The sequence below is a fragment of the Vidua macroura genome, chromosome 24 (assembly GCF_024509145.1).
Source record: "Vidua macroura isolate BioBank_ID:100142 chromosome 24, ASM2450914v1, whole genome shotgun sequence".
Lineage (NCBI taxonomy): Eukaryota > Metazoa > Chordata > Aves > Passeriformes > Viduidae > Vidua > Vidua macroura.
Genome location: NC_071594.1, coordinates 4,181,284 through 4,197,197, shown reverse-complemented (window position 1 = coordinate 4,197,197; position 15,914 = coordinate 4,181,284). Strand labels below are relative to the sequence as shown.

Sequence of the window (15,914 nt, the reverse complement as noted above, 5' to 3'; positions counted from 1 at the left end):
GTGTACTTCAAAACCATACGCTAAAGCTTGCTTATATTTGTAATATCTTGGAGTGTTAAAATAGAAATAGCATTTTAAAATAGAATCTGTTTTCGTGTACTCAACCCACTGGCAGGCAGGACAACGTGCACGTGACAAGGAATTCTGAGTACAAGCCTGTCCTATTATTAAGAAAAAATATATGTATTTCAGAATTTAGCCCTGCTGAGGGAGCCCTGAGGTCTTTGGGGTGTCAGAAATGCAGCACTGGTGCGAGGCAGTGTTTTTTGGGATGCTGGGACACAGAAGAGGAGAGGCAGAGACACGCAGGGAAATTCGGGGGTCAGTGCACATCAGAGAGCAGCAGCAGCTGCACGGCCACGCCTCGTGAAGCAAGCCCTGAACGGCTCTCGGTGTTTGCTTGTGTTTCACGCTGCGGGGGGAGCAGGGAAGGGCAAAGGAGCAGGATGCCCAGGTGATGCAATTCCAGCGTGGGCAGAGGGATGGTGAGGGGACAGAGGGGCGGCTGAACATCCCCCGAGTTCAGACGCCCGGCTCCACTTCTGCAGTCCGTGAGACGGCATCTCCTGAGCTCCTGCTTCCCCCGCTGGCTCTGCCCGCTCCAGAGTCCTTTGCTCCGAGCGCCGCGAGCAGGGCAGGGAGGAGGGAGGATTTGGCAGTTCTGGCGGGGGATGGCCTCGTTGCAAACCCGATGTATCCCCAGGCAGAAGCGCAGCTCTCCACGGAGGGGTGGGAGGGAGGAGTCGCCCCTGGAGGGTTCGCCCGCTGCTCGCTGTGCTCACAGAGCTGTCTGCGTCTCTGAGTGGAACATGCTCCCAAACATCTCCTAAAGGGCACAGAGGATGAGCAGGGTCAGGGCTGGTGCCAGAGTGACACAGCTCGGTGTCACTGTCACACGAACACCCCCAGGAGCTCCAGCCCTTCCCAGCCTTTCTCCATGCTTCCAGCTGGGCATGGACAGCACGGGGAAGGGCAGCCCTGGAGGGGATCTCCTCCCAGGGCCCACATGTGGGTGCAAATTGCTGCAGCAATTGCAGAGCCTGTGCTGAAAATCTTCACTGGTGACTCTTCTTTTGGGCATGAACCAGACTTGCTTCTCCAAGGTCCCCCCAGTGTGTGAGACCACAGGTCTGGCTGAACCTGAGCTGTGTGGCCCAGAATGATTGAAGGACTCCTCTGTGGGGTGGCCTACCCACTCCTCATCCAGCTCCTTCCAGAGCTCCTCAAGACAGGGATTTAAAATTATATTTGCAATTAACTTTCCGAAGCACTGCAGTAACTTCCAGATGATTTCCCAACTAATCAATCCAAATTAGAAGTTCTGATTTCTGCCTCCTAGCCACGGCTGCAGTGACCTCTGGCACTATAACTCACCTCCTCCAGGTTCTTGTACTCTGCACTGCCCTCGTCCACAGACTCGTCATAGATGGAGAGCTCTGTCTGGGTCGGCCTCTGTGCAGGGAAGAGTTGAGTCCACAAATTAGCAGAATGCAGAGTCAAAAGGAGTGAAAACAATGACTAAGCCAGGCCTAAAAGGTGACCCGTGCTCCAAGGGAAATGCCCAGGAAAAGGGGCACAGGAGGAGCCCTGCTCCAGGTGTTTATCTGCGTTCACCTATTGCTCTGGTTTGATAGGAGATACCTTAACTCCTCCTGGGGAGATAACTGGTGCTGCTGGTGCCAGCTCCTGCTGGCACACAATAAACCAACCCCTGTTTGGGGACAGAGCCTATCTGATGCTGTGCCACCAGCGTGGGCCACATTCCTGCCTCGGAATTCCTCCTGTTCTCCTCCCACCAATGGAGCACTCATGGATGCTGGGACTATTCCAGCTGCACGAGCTTTGCCTTCATTTCTTCATCACTGAGGGCCAAATTCTGCCTTTGCCTGTTCCAACCAGCACCAAACTGAGGGCACAGTGCTGGAACAGCTCTCCTGGCTCCTCCAGGCTGGCACAGCACTCATCTCTCAGCCAAGGGTTTCTGTAAAACTTTAACACTTCTGAATTCCCATGGAAATCCATTCCATCCCAAAGTGCTGGGCCCGTACAGGACAACTGGAATATTCAATAATTTGCTGGATTTAGGCCTTTACCACTTGAGAGAAACATGAAGCTTCTTTAGGTGCAGTAGCAGTTTGTTATTTTTCCATTGTGCTGACGCAGCCTGGAAGGCAAACAGGAGAATCCTGTGGGCTGGGGAGCAAATTTACCTCTTCCAAGATGGGCGGGTGCACAAATTCTCTGATACTGGCCAGTGCAAACAAAACAGCATCGTGGATGGTCAGGAAGATGTGACTTCGGTCCAGGCCTCCTTCCTCAAAGACTCCCCCTGTGCTGATGTCATTGTACACCTGGGCTGGAGAAAGGAGACAGCTGAACCAGGAGGAAAGCAGAGGAGGAATTCTGTGGCTACGGGGGTCCTCTGAGCTAAGGCAAGGCTCAGAAGAAGCAGGTTTGCAGCAGAAATGGGTGTGGGGATCTGTTTTCCTGCATGCTGAGTGTGGAGATCCTACAGTTTTATCACTTCCCAAATGAAAGCACTGATTTCACACACAGAGAACAGTGATTCTCTTTCCATTCTTCTGTTTTCTCCTTTTATCTGTTCTGGCCTGGTCCAGTAAAGGACTGACATCTCACAGTTTGAATAAAGAACAGAAAAGGATCTGCTGTTTGTCAGGAGCTCAGAAATGGGGGAAGATCCCATGGAAATGTGTTCTTTGGGGATTCTTACCATGCACGTTTGCCAAGAACACTTTAATGCCAATCTTCTGGTAACTGGAACACAACTGGAAGGGATGAGATGGGAGAGAGGGGATTAAAAACATTGCTGCTCCAGCTTTGAGTTTATGCATAAAGACTTTTATCAGCTCTGGGACTGAAGGAGAAAATCAGAGATGCAGAAGGGGAAAAGCCACACAACTGGAACACAAGCTCTGTGAGGAACCACTGAGGGAGCTGGGGGTGCTCAGCCTGGAGAAAAGGAGACTCAGGGGTGAGCTCAGCTCTCTCCACAGCTCCTGGAAGGTGCCTGTGCTCAGCTGGGCTTGGGCTCTGTCTGCAGGAACTGACAGAACCAGAGCACACAGCCTCGAGCTGTGCCAAGGGAAATTTAGGTTGGATATTAGGATATTATATATTTTTTATAGAAAGAGTAATAAAGTTCTGGAATGGCTGCCTGGGGAGGTGGTGCAGTCACCAGCCCTGGGTGTGTTTAACAAAGCCTGGCTGTGGCACTGGGTGCCAGGGTTCAGTTGAGGTGTTAGGGCTGGGCTGGACTCAATGATCTTTAAGGTCTCTTCCAACCTGGTGATTCTGTGAATTCTGTGAATTGAGGCACATAAACACCTTGGTGTGAGAGAGCAGAAGGTCCCCGCTGCCGGGCTGTGTTGGCAGCCCAGAACTCACCTTGCTCAGTGCTTTTGTGCCCATGAGGTCCACAAAACACACCCCACTCATGTCCAGGATGATGGTGTGGAAGCTGATGTAGGGCGGTGCCGTCAGCACAGGGTCGGGGTCTGCCGCGGGCAGGACGCTGAAGGTGCTGCCCTGCAGGGTGGTGCTGCTGCCCAGCTCCCCGGGGCTCTGCCCTGGCCCAGCCCCGGGGGCAGGAGGGCGGAATGTGATGTAGGAGATGCTGGCACCGTTAGCAGTGGTCTGGTTGTTGTTGGTGTCTGTTGGAGAGGCACTCTCAAAGTCCTTCTGGAGCTCTTGCAAAGACAAGGTCTGCGGCAGGGCAGAGATGCAGAGTCAGGGCAGGGCACAGGTGGGGTCCTGGCAGGTGGCTGCACCTCTACCCACTGACAAGAAGGGTTTTAGTCTGGACTAACTCCAGCCTGGCTGTCCCTTGGGGCTGGATTTAGTCAGGATAATCTACACGATCCATTTATTTCAAAATTGCTCAGCATTGCAAAGGAAATGGGGCTGGGGTGACTGAGAAATGGGCTTTGAAGGGGCACCTTGGGGCTGAACTGCTGGCACAGCCCCAGAGGAAGAGGCCAAAGTTGCCTGGTTTCTGCAGATTGCTCCCCATGTTCCCATTCCAGCCTCCTCTCCAGAATCCCAGCCATTCCCAGTTCTCCTGCACCTTCAGGTTTGGGGAGGAATGGAGATGCAGGTGGGGAGGAAAGGGGATGAGAGGTGGGAAATGTGGCCAGGAAAACAGTGCAGGAAATCCCATGTCGAGAGGAGCTGTTTGATGGGGACTTGGGGTCATGCCCATGGACAGAGGGACCTTTTTGGGAACTCAGGAGCTGAGTTACCTTGTTCTCCTTCAGCAGGAATTTTGGGAGCTTTGCTGGTGGTTGTGCTGTGCCCTTCCCCTGCTGTTTCACAAATTTCCTCCTGGCCAAGTACACCTTGCCAGGATCCACCCCTGTCTGTGGGAAAGAGATATTTTTTTTCCTTAAAAAGTCTGTTCCAAGAGTCAGGAGCTGCTGTTCCTTCCCTGGCATTTCCCAGCCTGGGGCACCAGCTGGGCACTGGAGTGGGGTGATCCTGATGGCATCCAAACATCTCCTGGAACTTGGGGAACCTGCACATGCAGGGAGAGACTTGGAATAGCAGAATGCCCCTGTTTTTGCAGAGCTTGGAGGAGGAACCTGCCAGGATTTGGGCACAACCTCTAAAATGAGCTCTGCCAACAGCCCTGAGGATCAGGGAGAGGAGGACTGAGGAGTAGAGAGTGGATGTGACCATGATTCATGATCACCCACAGCTTAATTATCCCCATGCAGCAACACAGGAGAGAGCAAGGGCAGTTTGGGACTGGCTTCAGGCAGGGATTTGTTGAGGAATTGCTCACCTTGGCTATAATTTTCTCCCGGAATATCTCTGAGTTGGCGAAATACAGCGGTGAGCAGTAGGTGACGATTTTAATCCCTTTAACTTCATGGACCTGCACCAGAGACAGGAGTTCAGAGCAAGCCTGGGCAGCAGTGGCAAAGAACAGCATTTTCTCTGAGAATGTTTTATCTGCAGCTCACCTTGTTGTAGGTTTTGGGGTTCTTGTAGATGTCAGTGGAAGTCACCTGGCCCAGGGCAGAGCCGTTGCGGCTGCAGGAAAGAAGGGATCAGCATTAGGGGAAAGAAAACTGCTTCTGCTTCACATTCCATCCCAGGATTTGAACATTTGCTTTGTCAAAACTCTTACATTTCACCCCTGCAGAGTCTACAGGGCAAAAAAAGGAGTCAGTATTTTGAGATGCCAGACTGGGAAATATTAAGAAAGGGCTTTGATGGATTGAAAGTGGTGAGAAGACCTCACGGCAGGGCCCTGCACACAGACAGGACTCGCTCTTTTTGTGAGCTGGGAACTGTGTGGGGTGAAGCAAATACCTTGAGGCTTCCCCTTGCCCTGGGATGTGCACGGGAGCGGGAATGCAGGCAGTAAATTGGCGCCTGCCATTCCTGTTTGCACATTCCGGGCAGGACACCTGCGCTCCCCGGGGCTCCTGCCGCGCGTTCCGCGGGCCAGAGGTCGCTTCTGAAAAATCACCCGTCCCTCCTTCTGCCCCTGGGAGATCTCCCGTGGTTCTTGGGGCCGGGAGGTACTCACAACTGGGTGTGGAAAACCACGACGAGCACGGAGAATCCCACGCCCACCGCCACTCCGTAGGGGAGGCTCAGGAAGAAAGCGGAGAGGAAGCTCACGAGCCAGACCAGCTGCAGGGAGAGAAGGGAGAGGAGAGCTGAACCATGGGGGCATGATGGGGAAAATGGATGGGAAAATGGATGGGGAAATGGATGGGGGAAATGGATGGGGGGAAATGGATGGGGGGAAATGGATGGGGGAAAATGGATGGGGGAAATGGACGGGGGGAAATGGATGGGGAAGAATGGATGGGGAAGAATGGATGGGGGAAAACGGATGGGGAAGAATGGATGGGGAAGAATGGATAAAAAATGGATGGGAAAAGATGGATGGGAAAAGATGGATGGGAAAAGATGGATGGGAAAAAATGGATAAAAATGGATAAAAAATGGATAAAAAATGGATAAAAAAATGGATGGGAAAAATGGATGGGAAAAATGGATGGGAAAAATGGATGGGAAAAATGGCTCTGTGCTGCTATCCTGGACTCTCAAACCCTCCCAGCTCAACATGAATAGGCCAAACCCTGACTTCTGCAGCTGTTCTAATGCTGCAGTTGCTGCATGTTTTAGAGTGAACCGTCCTTGCTGGGAAGTTTGCCAGGAGCCCCAGTTTCCTTTCAGCCATAAAAGCAGCCGGGGCGTTTCTCCACGGCTGCTGGAGCGCCCGCTCCGCTCGTTCCATCCAAAAACGATCGGCCTGGCTCGTCAGGAAGGGGCTCCTGCAGACCCCACCATCTGCTGCTCCCTGCTCCAGCCCCGAGCAGCTCCTGCTGTCCGTCAGAGCAGTTCAGAAAAAATCAGAAATCATCTCTCTGAAAACTGCCTGAGCACGTGCTAGAAATGGCCTGAACACAGAGAGGATTCAACAGCCAGGTGTGACAGAGGAAAAAACCTGCCCCACTCCAGCTCAGAGCTCTGCCATTTGTCATTTTTATGTGTTAGCACTCAAGCATCTCACTGTATATGAGCTCAGTCCTGCCCTGCGTTTAAACATCCCCTCTGAAAATCATCATCAGCTTGTTTTAATCCCATCCTCACAATGAATAAAAACTAACTTTGACCTTGGATGAATAAGGGTAACTTCGATGACTTCAGTATCTTAATTTATGTTCATTTTGTGTATAAATGGCAAGGAAGAGCTTCCATCCATCCATCCATCCATCCATCCATCCATCCATCCATCCATCCATCCATCCATCCAGGCTTCATTAGAATTAGCTGGAATTAGCTGTCCTGAAACACAGCCAGCATTAAGGTGATGAACACCAATGGTCTGACATCACCCAGGAATGGTGCTCCCCATTTTGGGACAGGACACTGAATCTAGTTCAAATTCCAAGGAGATTAAGGTCAGGGGAATCCCGTTCACTCCATTGGCATCTGCCAGGATGTTCCTCAGGCAGCACCATCCATCTCCACTCAGTCCATGCTCGTGTCTGCCCAGGCTTTTGGGGTCTCTGAAGCCTGTGGGGTCCAGCTGTGCTCTGGTAAAGGGGCAGCAGCCAAGCTGCCAGAGCCCACACACCTCCCCTCTCACCCCACAGCAGCACGTTCAGAGACGTGCCCAAATTGATAACCCAGCTCTTCTCCAGCGCTTGTTTGAGCAGGGTTTTGGGAAAGCTCTTCATGGCTCGGGCCAGCCCCTCTGGACTCCTGATTGCCCCGATAAGGGGGTTTGTCGGGCCCTGGCAGGATATTGGCTCCATGTCCACACAGGGCACTCAGCCGTGGGAGTCCTGTTCAAACACTGTCTTTTTATGTCAGACATTTCCAAATTCCGCTCTCACTCCCCCGCCACCCCCTGCCTGGGTTTATACATCAACCAGTGCCTGGAGTCCTTATCACTCTGAAGGGCTCTCCTCACCCTGGAGGGCCATTGTGTGAGTTTTTAAGTCATGACTCCCAGATATTGAGCAGGGCCGGTTTGGCTAGTTCTGGGCAAACAGGCTCCACACTTGATTGGCATTTAAACCCAGCAGGTAAGAGTTCAGGCCTCTCTGATATGTGCTCTGAGCAGCAGCGTGCTCAGCTGGGCAGGACAGGCAGCACCATCTCACCAAGAGAGCCAAACCCACCTCCTGCAAGGGACTCTTAACCCCAAAACCCCACAAAAGACGTTTTTGGGGTCTGTCCTGCTCATCCTGCCCTGGCCAGGTGATGCCTCCTTCCACCCCAGGCACTCACACAGTCCAGCTTGCTCTTCTTCCACAGGTAGAAGGGGTCAGCCAGCTGCTTGAGGGAGTTCTTCAGGTTCACAGCGATGAGGGCTCCCAGCACAGACTGTGGAGGACAGGGAATGGTGTCAGCCAGGACCTGGATGTGCCACGTTTGGCAGTGGAGGCTTTTCTGCAGCATCTGCCTGCCTTGGGCCAGTCCCATCACAAGGGTGATGCTCACAAAGATCTCACTTGGATCTGAGCAGCGTCATTGGGATGATTCTTTCATTATAATTTACTTTATAATTTCATTATAATTTACACTTACATTTGCTCAGAGAAATCCCTGCCCAAGACCAGCTTGGACAGGGCTTGGAGCAACAGTGAAAAGTGTCACTGCCCATGGCAGGGATGAGGTTTTAAGGTCCCTTCCAACCCAAACCAGCCTGGAATTGTGTGACTGTGTGATTCTGTGATTCCAGACAGGTCCCCAGGCCAAGGACAAACTGTCCCATGCTGCTTTTTGCATCAGGGTTTCTTGGAACGAGGCTGTGTCCGTGTTTGGGTGTGGAGAGCGGGTGTTGCAATGGCTCTGCCTGCACAGATGTTTGTGTTACCTTTGGAAGAGGCTCGAGGTAGATTCCCAGGGACAGCATTGTCACCATGACCACCAGAGCCACAAAGAAACTTGCCACCTGCAAAGAGGAAAGGAAATCACTTCTGCAAACATCAGGGCTTCCCAAAGCTCCCCTGGATGTAGCCAGGGGCACCACTGGGCACTGCAGCATTTTATGGGAGAGGATGTTTGCCTCTGAAAAAAGGCAAGGGTTTGCAGATCTCACAGATAACCCCAAACTTCCCTCACTGCCCAGTGCAGGGAGCCAGAGTGGGACTGCAGGCTGAGAGCTCTGCTTCTGTGGCCAACCCAGAGAACCAAATCAGGGAGCAAAATGGGCTTGGGGAGGGAGGAAATTCTGCTTTAACAGCAACAGCCTGAAGCACTTGTGTGTGAAACTTCTCCAGAGCTGCTCAGTCAGGCTGGCAACACGTCCAGCTACAGCACTTTGTGATCCAGAGGCAGCGGAGGGAGGAGAGGAGGAGGAGGAACTAACTTGGGATTTCGCTCCTGCCCCATCCACGGCGAGGGTGACAGAGAGAGCACAGCAGATCACGTGGATTTTGAAGAAGGATCCAAAGAAGTTGCTGCAGCCCAGGGCCAGCATTTCCTGTGGAGATGTGGAGAATGCCCATCAGAAAGGACAGCTGCCCTTCCTGCTGACACATGGCAAGAGAGCAGGGGCCTGAGGCTGGTTTATGCGGCCAGGGCAGGCTCTGGGTTCCCTGCAGTGCATCCCGGGCTCTTTCCTTCCAGTAAGACCTGGGATAGAACCTGGTGTAGCAGGGAAACCTGGAAGCACAATTCCACATAAACACGTTGTCATCTGTTGACACACTCGGGGCAGGGCTCCATGTGGTATGTGTGGCTGCTGTTGAAAGCTGCCACTGTGCCAGGGATGACAAAAGAGGATTATTTAATGTCCTGCCTCTCAGAGTATCTAGGTGACACACCAGGAATCCAGGTCTTTCTCTGCTCCCTGAGAAGTGCACGCACCTCACCGTGCTTCAGCAAGCTGCCAAAACAGAGTCTGGAGGGGGAGCAAGGCAGAGAGCCCAGCCCAAAGCTCCTTTCCCTCTTCCAGCCTCTCTGCAGCCCACGGGACAGGGCTCTGCCGTGTCCTTTTGCCCCCCACATGGCACAAAGCCACGGAGCCTCCTCGGGAGCAGCACGTCTGCTCTGAGCCCAGCACGTCTGAGCTCTTCCCTTCACGCCTGAGAGCAAAGGCAGCAGTGCCTGGCTGCCCCAGCCCCAGCAATACCTGGTTGGGGTCCACGTCGTAGCCATGCTTGGCTGCCAGGGTCCTCCCCATGGCCAGGTTGATCACGTAGCCCACGATGGCAAGCGAGAAGGCCGTGCCCACCATGTCCTTCCACTTGCTCACCAGGGGCAGGGTGGGCGCTGGGAACCTGCACTCAGAGCACAGGTGAGAAGCTGTGGCAGCGCTGCCTGGGGGCTGGGGGGGGTGGGTGAGGAGCTGGGGGGTTCAGGAACGACACAGTCCCTGCCCACACTCCAGAGGACGGGGGTGGTTGTGTCACAGGGCACGCTGACACTCCTGGAAGGGGACTCTGGCATTGCAGGGAAGAGTGAGGTGTTTTCCAGGCTGGAGGAGGAGGAGGAGGAAGGAAAACTGTCTGGAAGGTGAATCAGACCTGCACAAGCACTTACCCCATGCTGAGCTTCCCCACTACTGGCATGCCATACTTGTCGGGCATGTTGAAGCTGCCGGAGATTGCGGTGGCCACGATCACCTGCAAGGACAGGGAGAAAAGAGCTGAGAGCAGGAAGAGCTGGGCTGGCTCATGGCGTTAACCCTGCCCTGCTCCCGAGCTGACAGAGCAAAACCAGCACCACGTCTGGGCTGGGGACGGCGAGGACAGGCCCAGGTTATTCTCTTCAGCCTCAGCATCAGCAGGATGCAGTGCAGGGATGAGCACGGGGCTGGCCCAGTTTCTGACCCCAAACCATGTGGGGGCTGTGTCACAGTCACTGTGTAAATGCTGTGTGTGGTGGCCCTGCTGAGAGCAGCAGTGTCCCGGGGCTGTGAGGTGAGGGGATGTCGGTACATGAAATGAGCACACAGAAGCTTGTAAGCTCAAAAGAGAAAAAGACCCGGTTTTAGTCATTTATAGAATTCCAAAGGTGACCGTGGATTGGAGGATGGAATTACCACCTCTCCAACCACACTGGCCCAAAGATCAATCAATCATTTCTCTCCACCCACAGAGAAATATGGAAACTATTCTATTTCTACATGAAATTGTGTGGGAGCTCTGACTCTCAAATATGTAAACATCATCGGAAGGCTAAAGAAGTTTCATGAAAACTTTAAAACTTTCAGAAGAACTATAAAAGAAAACTTAACACTTTTAAAAAATCAGGGCAGCATCGGGAGGCTCCCAGGGACAGCCCAGGTGTCACTTACGATGATGATCTCCATCGGGATGGGCATCCGGATCTTCTTCATGTACTTCAGGTTGAGCTCCTTGACGATGATCAGGAGCACAGCGCTGACCAAGGCATAGACCAGGGAGGCCAGGTTGGTCTGGGGCAGACCTTTACAAATGTCAATGAATGTCTGAAGGGGAGACAAGAGGAGAAGGGGTCACGGCGAGCCAGACAGACACTCTGGACAGCATGGACAGGATGACGGACAGCACTTGTTACCACAGTGAGCACCCTGAGACGTGAGCAGTGCTAAAAACGCTCTGCTGAGGGATCAGCCCCCAGCCCTGGGCCTGTGCTGGTGATTTAATGCAGTTCTGGCTGCTTCATCCATGGAACACACAGGAAATCCCAGGAATGGCCAAACCTGCTCAGAGGAAACGTCCCTGCTGCTAACAACTCTGCAAGACTCCTGCTGCAAAGCAGCACAGCTCATACCCCCCCCCGCCAGACCCCAGTCCCATTCTGACACTGTTGAGCAGGATGGGAACAGAGAACTCCAGATCAGAAGGCAAAGAAAATGAGCTCTCTCTTATTTCAAATGTACTGCTCTAGATATAGAGAACATCACAGAATCACAGAATCACAGAATCATGAGGTTGGAAGAGACCTCTAAGATCATCAGGTCCAACCTATGCCCTCACACCTCAACTAGACCACAGCACCAAGTGCCATGTCCAGTCTGTTTTTAACACATCCAGAGATGGTGACTCCACCACCTCCCTGGGAAGACAATTCCAGACTCATTTCATTGGTCTTAGAGTAAAAACATCCCACACCACTGGTGTGCAGTGAATGACACACAGGAGCAGAACATATCTATAAATAATGTGAACAACAAGAGAGATTAGAGAATTATTTACATTCTTTCCCAACTGCTCCCCAGGCTCTCGCCTGCTTAGAAAACCTTTCTCTTTCTCTCTGACTGAGCTGAGAACAGCCACACCATTTCGTTATTCCTCATCAAAGCCACGCAGGCAGGGCTCAGATAACGCTGCTGGGGCGGGGATTCCCCTTTCCCCCCAAGCCTTTCCTGCTCTCCTGGGCCCAGTTTCCCTGGCAGGGGTGGCGGTGCTGCCGTGGTGGGGGGGAAGGTGGCTGTGCAGAGCCCCCACTTACGTAGACGATAGCTAAGGGCCCGGTGTAAGACGGGACCGTCAAGCCGAAGACGTACTTGAGCACGGAGATGAGGATCTGCAGCCCCGCCGCCGTCATGAAGCCCCTGATGAAGGACTCGGACAGGTAGATGGCCACGAAGCCAAACTGCAGGAAGCCCAGGCAGAGCTAGGGTGGGACGGAGGAGCTGTGGGTCAGGGCAGTGGCAGCCCCCCGCTGTGGGGCAGGGTGATGCTCTGGGAGAGCGCACACAGCTCTCCCACACACAGCAGGGGTGTCCCGGGGCAGGGATGGGGGCAGCAGGGCTAGGAGCGCTGTTCTTGGGTTGTCCACGGAGAGGATTCCACCCCGAGAACAAAAATCCCAATAAATCCACAGCAGTGCCCCAAAAATCTCAATAAAATGCCCCCAAAAATGCCCCCAGAAGTCCCCAAAAATGCCCCCAGAAGTCTCTATTTTGAGGCATCATCCACGCCCACTCAGGGCTAAGAGTGCCATTCTTGGATTGTCCACGGAGAGGATTCCACCCCGAGAACAAAAATCCCAATAAATCCACAGCAGTGCCCCAAAAATCCCCAAAAATACCCCCAAAAATGCCCCCAAAAATCCCCAAAAATGCCAAAAAAAATGCCTAAAAAATGCCCCCAAAACTCTCTATTTTGAGGCATCATCCATGCCCATTCAGGGCTAAGAGTGCCATTCTTGGATTGTCCACGGAGAGGATTCCACCCCGAGAACAAATATCCCAATAAATCCACAAAAATGCCCCAAAAATCTCAATAAAATGCCCCCAAAAATGCCCCCAGAAGTCCCCAAAAATGCCCCCAAAACTCTCTATTTTGAGGCATCATCCACGCCCACTCAGGGCTAAGAGTGCCATTCTTGGATTGTCCACGGAGAGGATTCCACCCCGAGAACAAAAATCCCAATAAATCCACAACAGTGCCCCAAAAATCTCCAAAAATGCCCCCAAAAATGCCCCCAGAAGTCCCCAAAAATGCCCCCAGAAGTCTCTATTTTGAGGCATCATCCACGCCCATTCAGGGCTAAGAGTGCCATTCTTGGATTGTCCACATAGAGGATTCCACCCCCAGAACAAAAATCCCAATAAATCCACAGCAGTGCCCCAAAAATCCCCAAAAATGCCCCCAAAAATGCCCCCAAAAATCTCAATTTTGATCCATCATCCACCCCCACTCCGGGCTAAAAGTGCCATTATTGGCTTGTCCACATAGAGAATTCCACCCTGAGACCAAAAATCTCCAAAAATCCCCAAAAATCCCCCAAAATCCCCATTTTGAGCCATCATCCACCCATAGTCAGGGCTGAGTGTCATTCTTGGATTGTCCACATAGAGAATTCCACCTCAAGACCAAAAAAAATCCCCCAAAATCCCCATTTTGAGCTATCATCCATCCACACTCAGGGCTAAGCGTGCCATTCTTGGATTGTCCACATAGAGAATTCCACCCCAAGACCAAAAAAAATCTCCAAAAATCTCTATTTTGAGGTATCATCCACCCGTAAGCGGGGCCTCCTGGAGCACCTGCCGCCACCACCTGTGCTCCAGGGCCAGCTTGGCTCCCAGGGAGGGTCAGGGACACGCAGACTCACCTGGATGAGGGCTGTCAGGCAGGCCAGGGTGGCAGAGATCTCCAGCCTGGCCGCCTCCAGGGCCGTGCTGTTCACGCCGGTCTCGTTGGCGGTGTGGTTGAAGTACTGGAAGTCCGACTCGGGAGCCAGCTCGTTGCAGATGTTGCCAACAATAATGCTGATGACAGCAAAAGTCCCTGCAGACAGCACGGGGAGGTCAGGGTCTGGCTCCTGGGCAGGTGGGGCGGTGCAGGGGAGTCACTCAGCCCCTCCCCAGCCCCACGGGAGGTGGCACTGGCTCGTCGGGGTGACAATCCTGCAGCGCAGCCGGAACCTGCGACCCCACAGAGCCCCGGCGGAGCAAACCTCCCAGTTCTGGGACACGCCAGCGCTCCCAGGCAGCATTTTACTGTCCTGGGCAGGCAATTCCTCACCTGGCACCATCTGGTGGATGCCCCCGAGGAAGAAGTAGGTGAGCAGGGGGAAGAAGGAGGAGTAGAGCCCGTTGACAGGAGGCAGATTGGCCAGGAGGGCGAAGGCCATCCCTGCAAAACACGAGGGGCACGGGCAGGGGAATTCAGCAGGCTGGAGGGAGAGCTTGGGGTCATCAGTAAAACACAAAACCCCTCCCAACGGGGCACCAGCGTCACCTGCAGAGCTGTACTCGAGCTGGCAAAGCGTTATTCCCTCTTGGACAGGCAGAGAGGGACGCTGCTCACCTTGTGGCACTTGGATTGTCCCCGCACTGAGCCCGCCGAGGACATCGGGCAGGATGTAGTCCTTGATTTTGTACCTGGGGAGCCACGCCAGTATTGGGAACAGGCGGAAGAGGGTGAGCTTGAACCTGGAAGCTGAACATCTAGAAGGGAGATAAAAAATGAAAGGAAATTTGAAAGGTGAAGAATTTGAAAATGAAGGAAGGGAGGAAGCGAATGAGCTGGAAGTAAGGAAGGATCTTCCCAGGAATGTCTCAACCTTTCTCCCTCACCAGATTCTGAGCCCTCTCTTTCCTCTATTATTGCCTTCCTTTCTCGGAGGAGTGGAGACAGATTTCCAAGAAGGTGATCAGCAGGGTTATTAACCTTTGTTAGCATAATTATAAGCCTTTCTTTAAGGTGGTATTGGTTTCAATCAGAAAGCTGAGAAAAGGAAAACCCAGCTAGAAAGCTTAAAAAAAAATAATCCACATGTCCCTACATCACCAATTGTGCTTTTTCCACTATTTAAAAAAAAAAAAAAACAAACCTGGGGAAATAGGACCCCAAATCCCAAATGCACTCAGTGCAAACTGTTCTGCTGGGAAAAGAGCCACCAATTTCATTTTCTTCAGCCCAATTTGCATTTCTCCCATACCTTTCATCCATCAAACTCCTGAAAACCACAGTTCCCCAGGATAAAAATGGGATCTGTATTCCCAGGTCTGAATTATACCCCCCCAATTCCTGACTAAATCTGGTTTACGTTCTACAGCATTCCCTGTTACCTGAAAAGGTTTCTCAGTTTCTCCCCAACGGGGTAAGTTCTGCTTTTCTTCTCAAACTCCTCGTCGAAGAGGCTGACAGAGTAGGCAGGACGTTCGATGGCATAGCGAGGCCTGGCCTGGCTCATCTCTGGATCATTTGGATTTTTCCCCAAAAAAAAAAAAAAAAAAAAAAAAAAAAAAAAAAAAAAAAAAAAAATTAAAAAATAATAGAAAGAGCAAAGCCAAGAATGTGGCTGGAGTTGGCCCCACCTGCGCTATAACAGAGCGGACACCTCCAGCGTCTGGAGCCCTCCCCGAGCTTCTCCACCCTAAATAGTTTCCCCGTGGCAGAGAGGCAGGTCCTGGGAGTGGCTTCTCCCAGCTCCAGGGGCTGCTGCTGCTCCCCGGCCCCGGAGCTTTCGCAGCTCTTCGGAGGTGATGCTAATGAGCGATGCTAATGAGCGGTGCTAATGAGCGGTGCCGTGCGAAGGCCTGGATCGCCTGGCAGGCGGGCAGGGGTGCTAATCCCGGCTCCGGGAGTGCCTTTTCGCCTCGGGCGAGGCACTTGACCTTTCCCATGGCTCGGTTTCACCATCGGTGGCGTTGGCAAAGCTTCGCCAGGCTGGTTGATACTGGCACCGGGATTGAGGGCTGGATCCCTCCCGAGGTGTTCCTGCCACACTGCCCAGCCTGTCCAGCATTCCAGAACCTTCCCAGTCCTCGCTGGCCGTGGGTGAGTGCCCGGTTTCCTCTAGGAAGTGATGCTCGGGGAGATAACTGTTGCTAACTCGTGTCAGTGATGAAGATGCCAAAACATCCCGGCAGACCAGTCCTGCCCGGTATCTGGGTCTCACCAAAGGGATGATGAACTTCAGACATCCCTGATTTTACCGTGCCTGGGGAGAGGGGAGAATCACCCCGAAGTGGCCGG

General features: G+C 52.9%; 1 protein-coding gene across 1 annotated transcript; it reads right to left on the bottom strand.

Annotated features, from left to right (window-relative positions):
* Positions 1-159: 159 nt before the first annotated feature.
* Positions 160-15,129, bottom strand: SLC26A9 (solute carrier family 26 member 9). The gene is made up of 20 exons (XM_053997962.1): positions 15,005-15,129; positions 14,241-14,380; positions 13,956-14,066; positions 13,543-13,718; positions 11,932-12,096; positions 10,793-10,945; positions 10,036-10,118; positions 9,626-9,773; positions 8,861-8,974; positions 8,366-8,443; positions 7,777-7,872; positions 5,555-5,661; positions 4,983-5,052; positions 4,802-4,894; positions 4,260-4,376; positions 3,406-3,723; positions 2,732-2,786; positions 2,211-2,356; positions 1,375-1,452; positions 160-826 (listed from the first exon to the last, which is right to left on the bottom strand). The coding sequence occupies exons 1-20, from the start codon at positions 15,127-15,129 to the stop codon at positions 779-781; spliced, it is 2,421 nt and encodes an 806-aa protein (XP_053853937.1). The 3' UTR covers positions 160-778.
* Positions 15,130-15,914: the final 785 nt, after the last annotated feature.

Bases quoted from the DNA above. Each gene is read 5' to 3' on its own strand.
- SLC26A9 (XM_053997962.1), bottom strand. From the start codon at position 15,129: ATGAGCCAGGCCAGGCCTCGCTATGCCATCGAACGTCCTGCCTACTCT. The intron at 14,067-14,240 runs GTGAGCAGCGTC...CGTGTTTTGCAG, and splicing joins GACAATCCAAGTGCCACAAG to GGATGGCCTTCGCCCTCCTG. The intron at 9,774-10,035 runs GTAAGTGCTTGT...CTCTGAGTGCAG, and splicing joins GTGGGGAAGCTCAGCATGGG to GTTCCCAGCGCCCACCCTGC.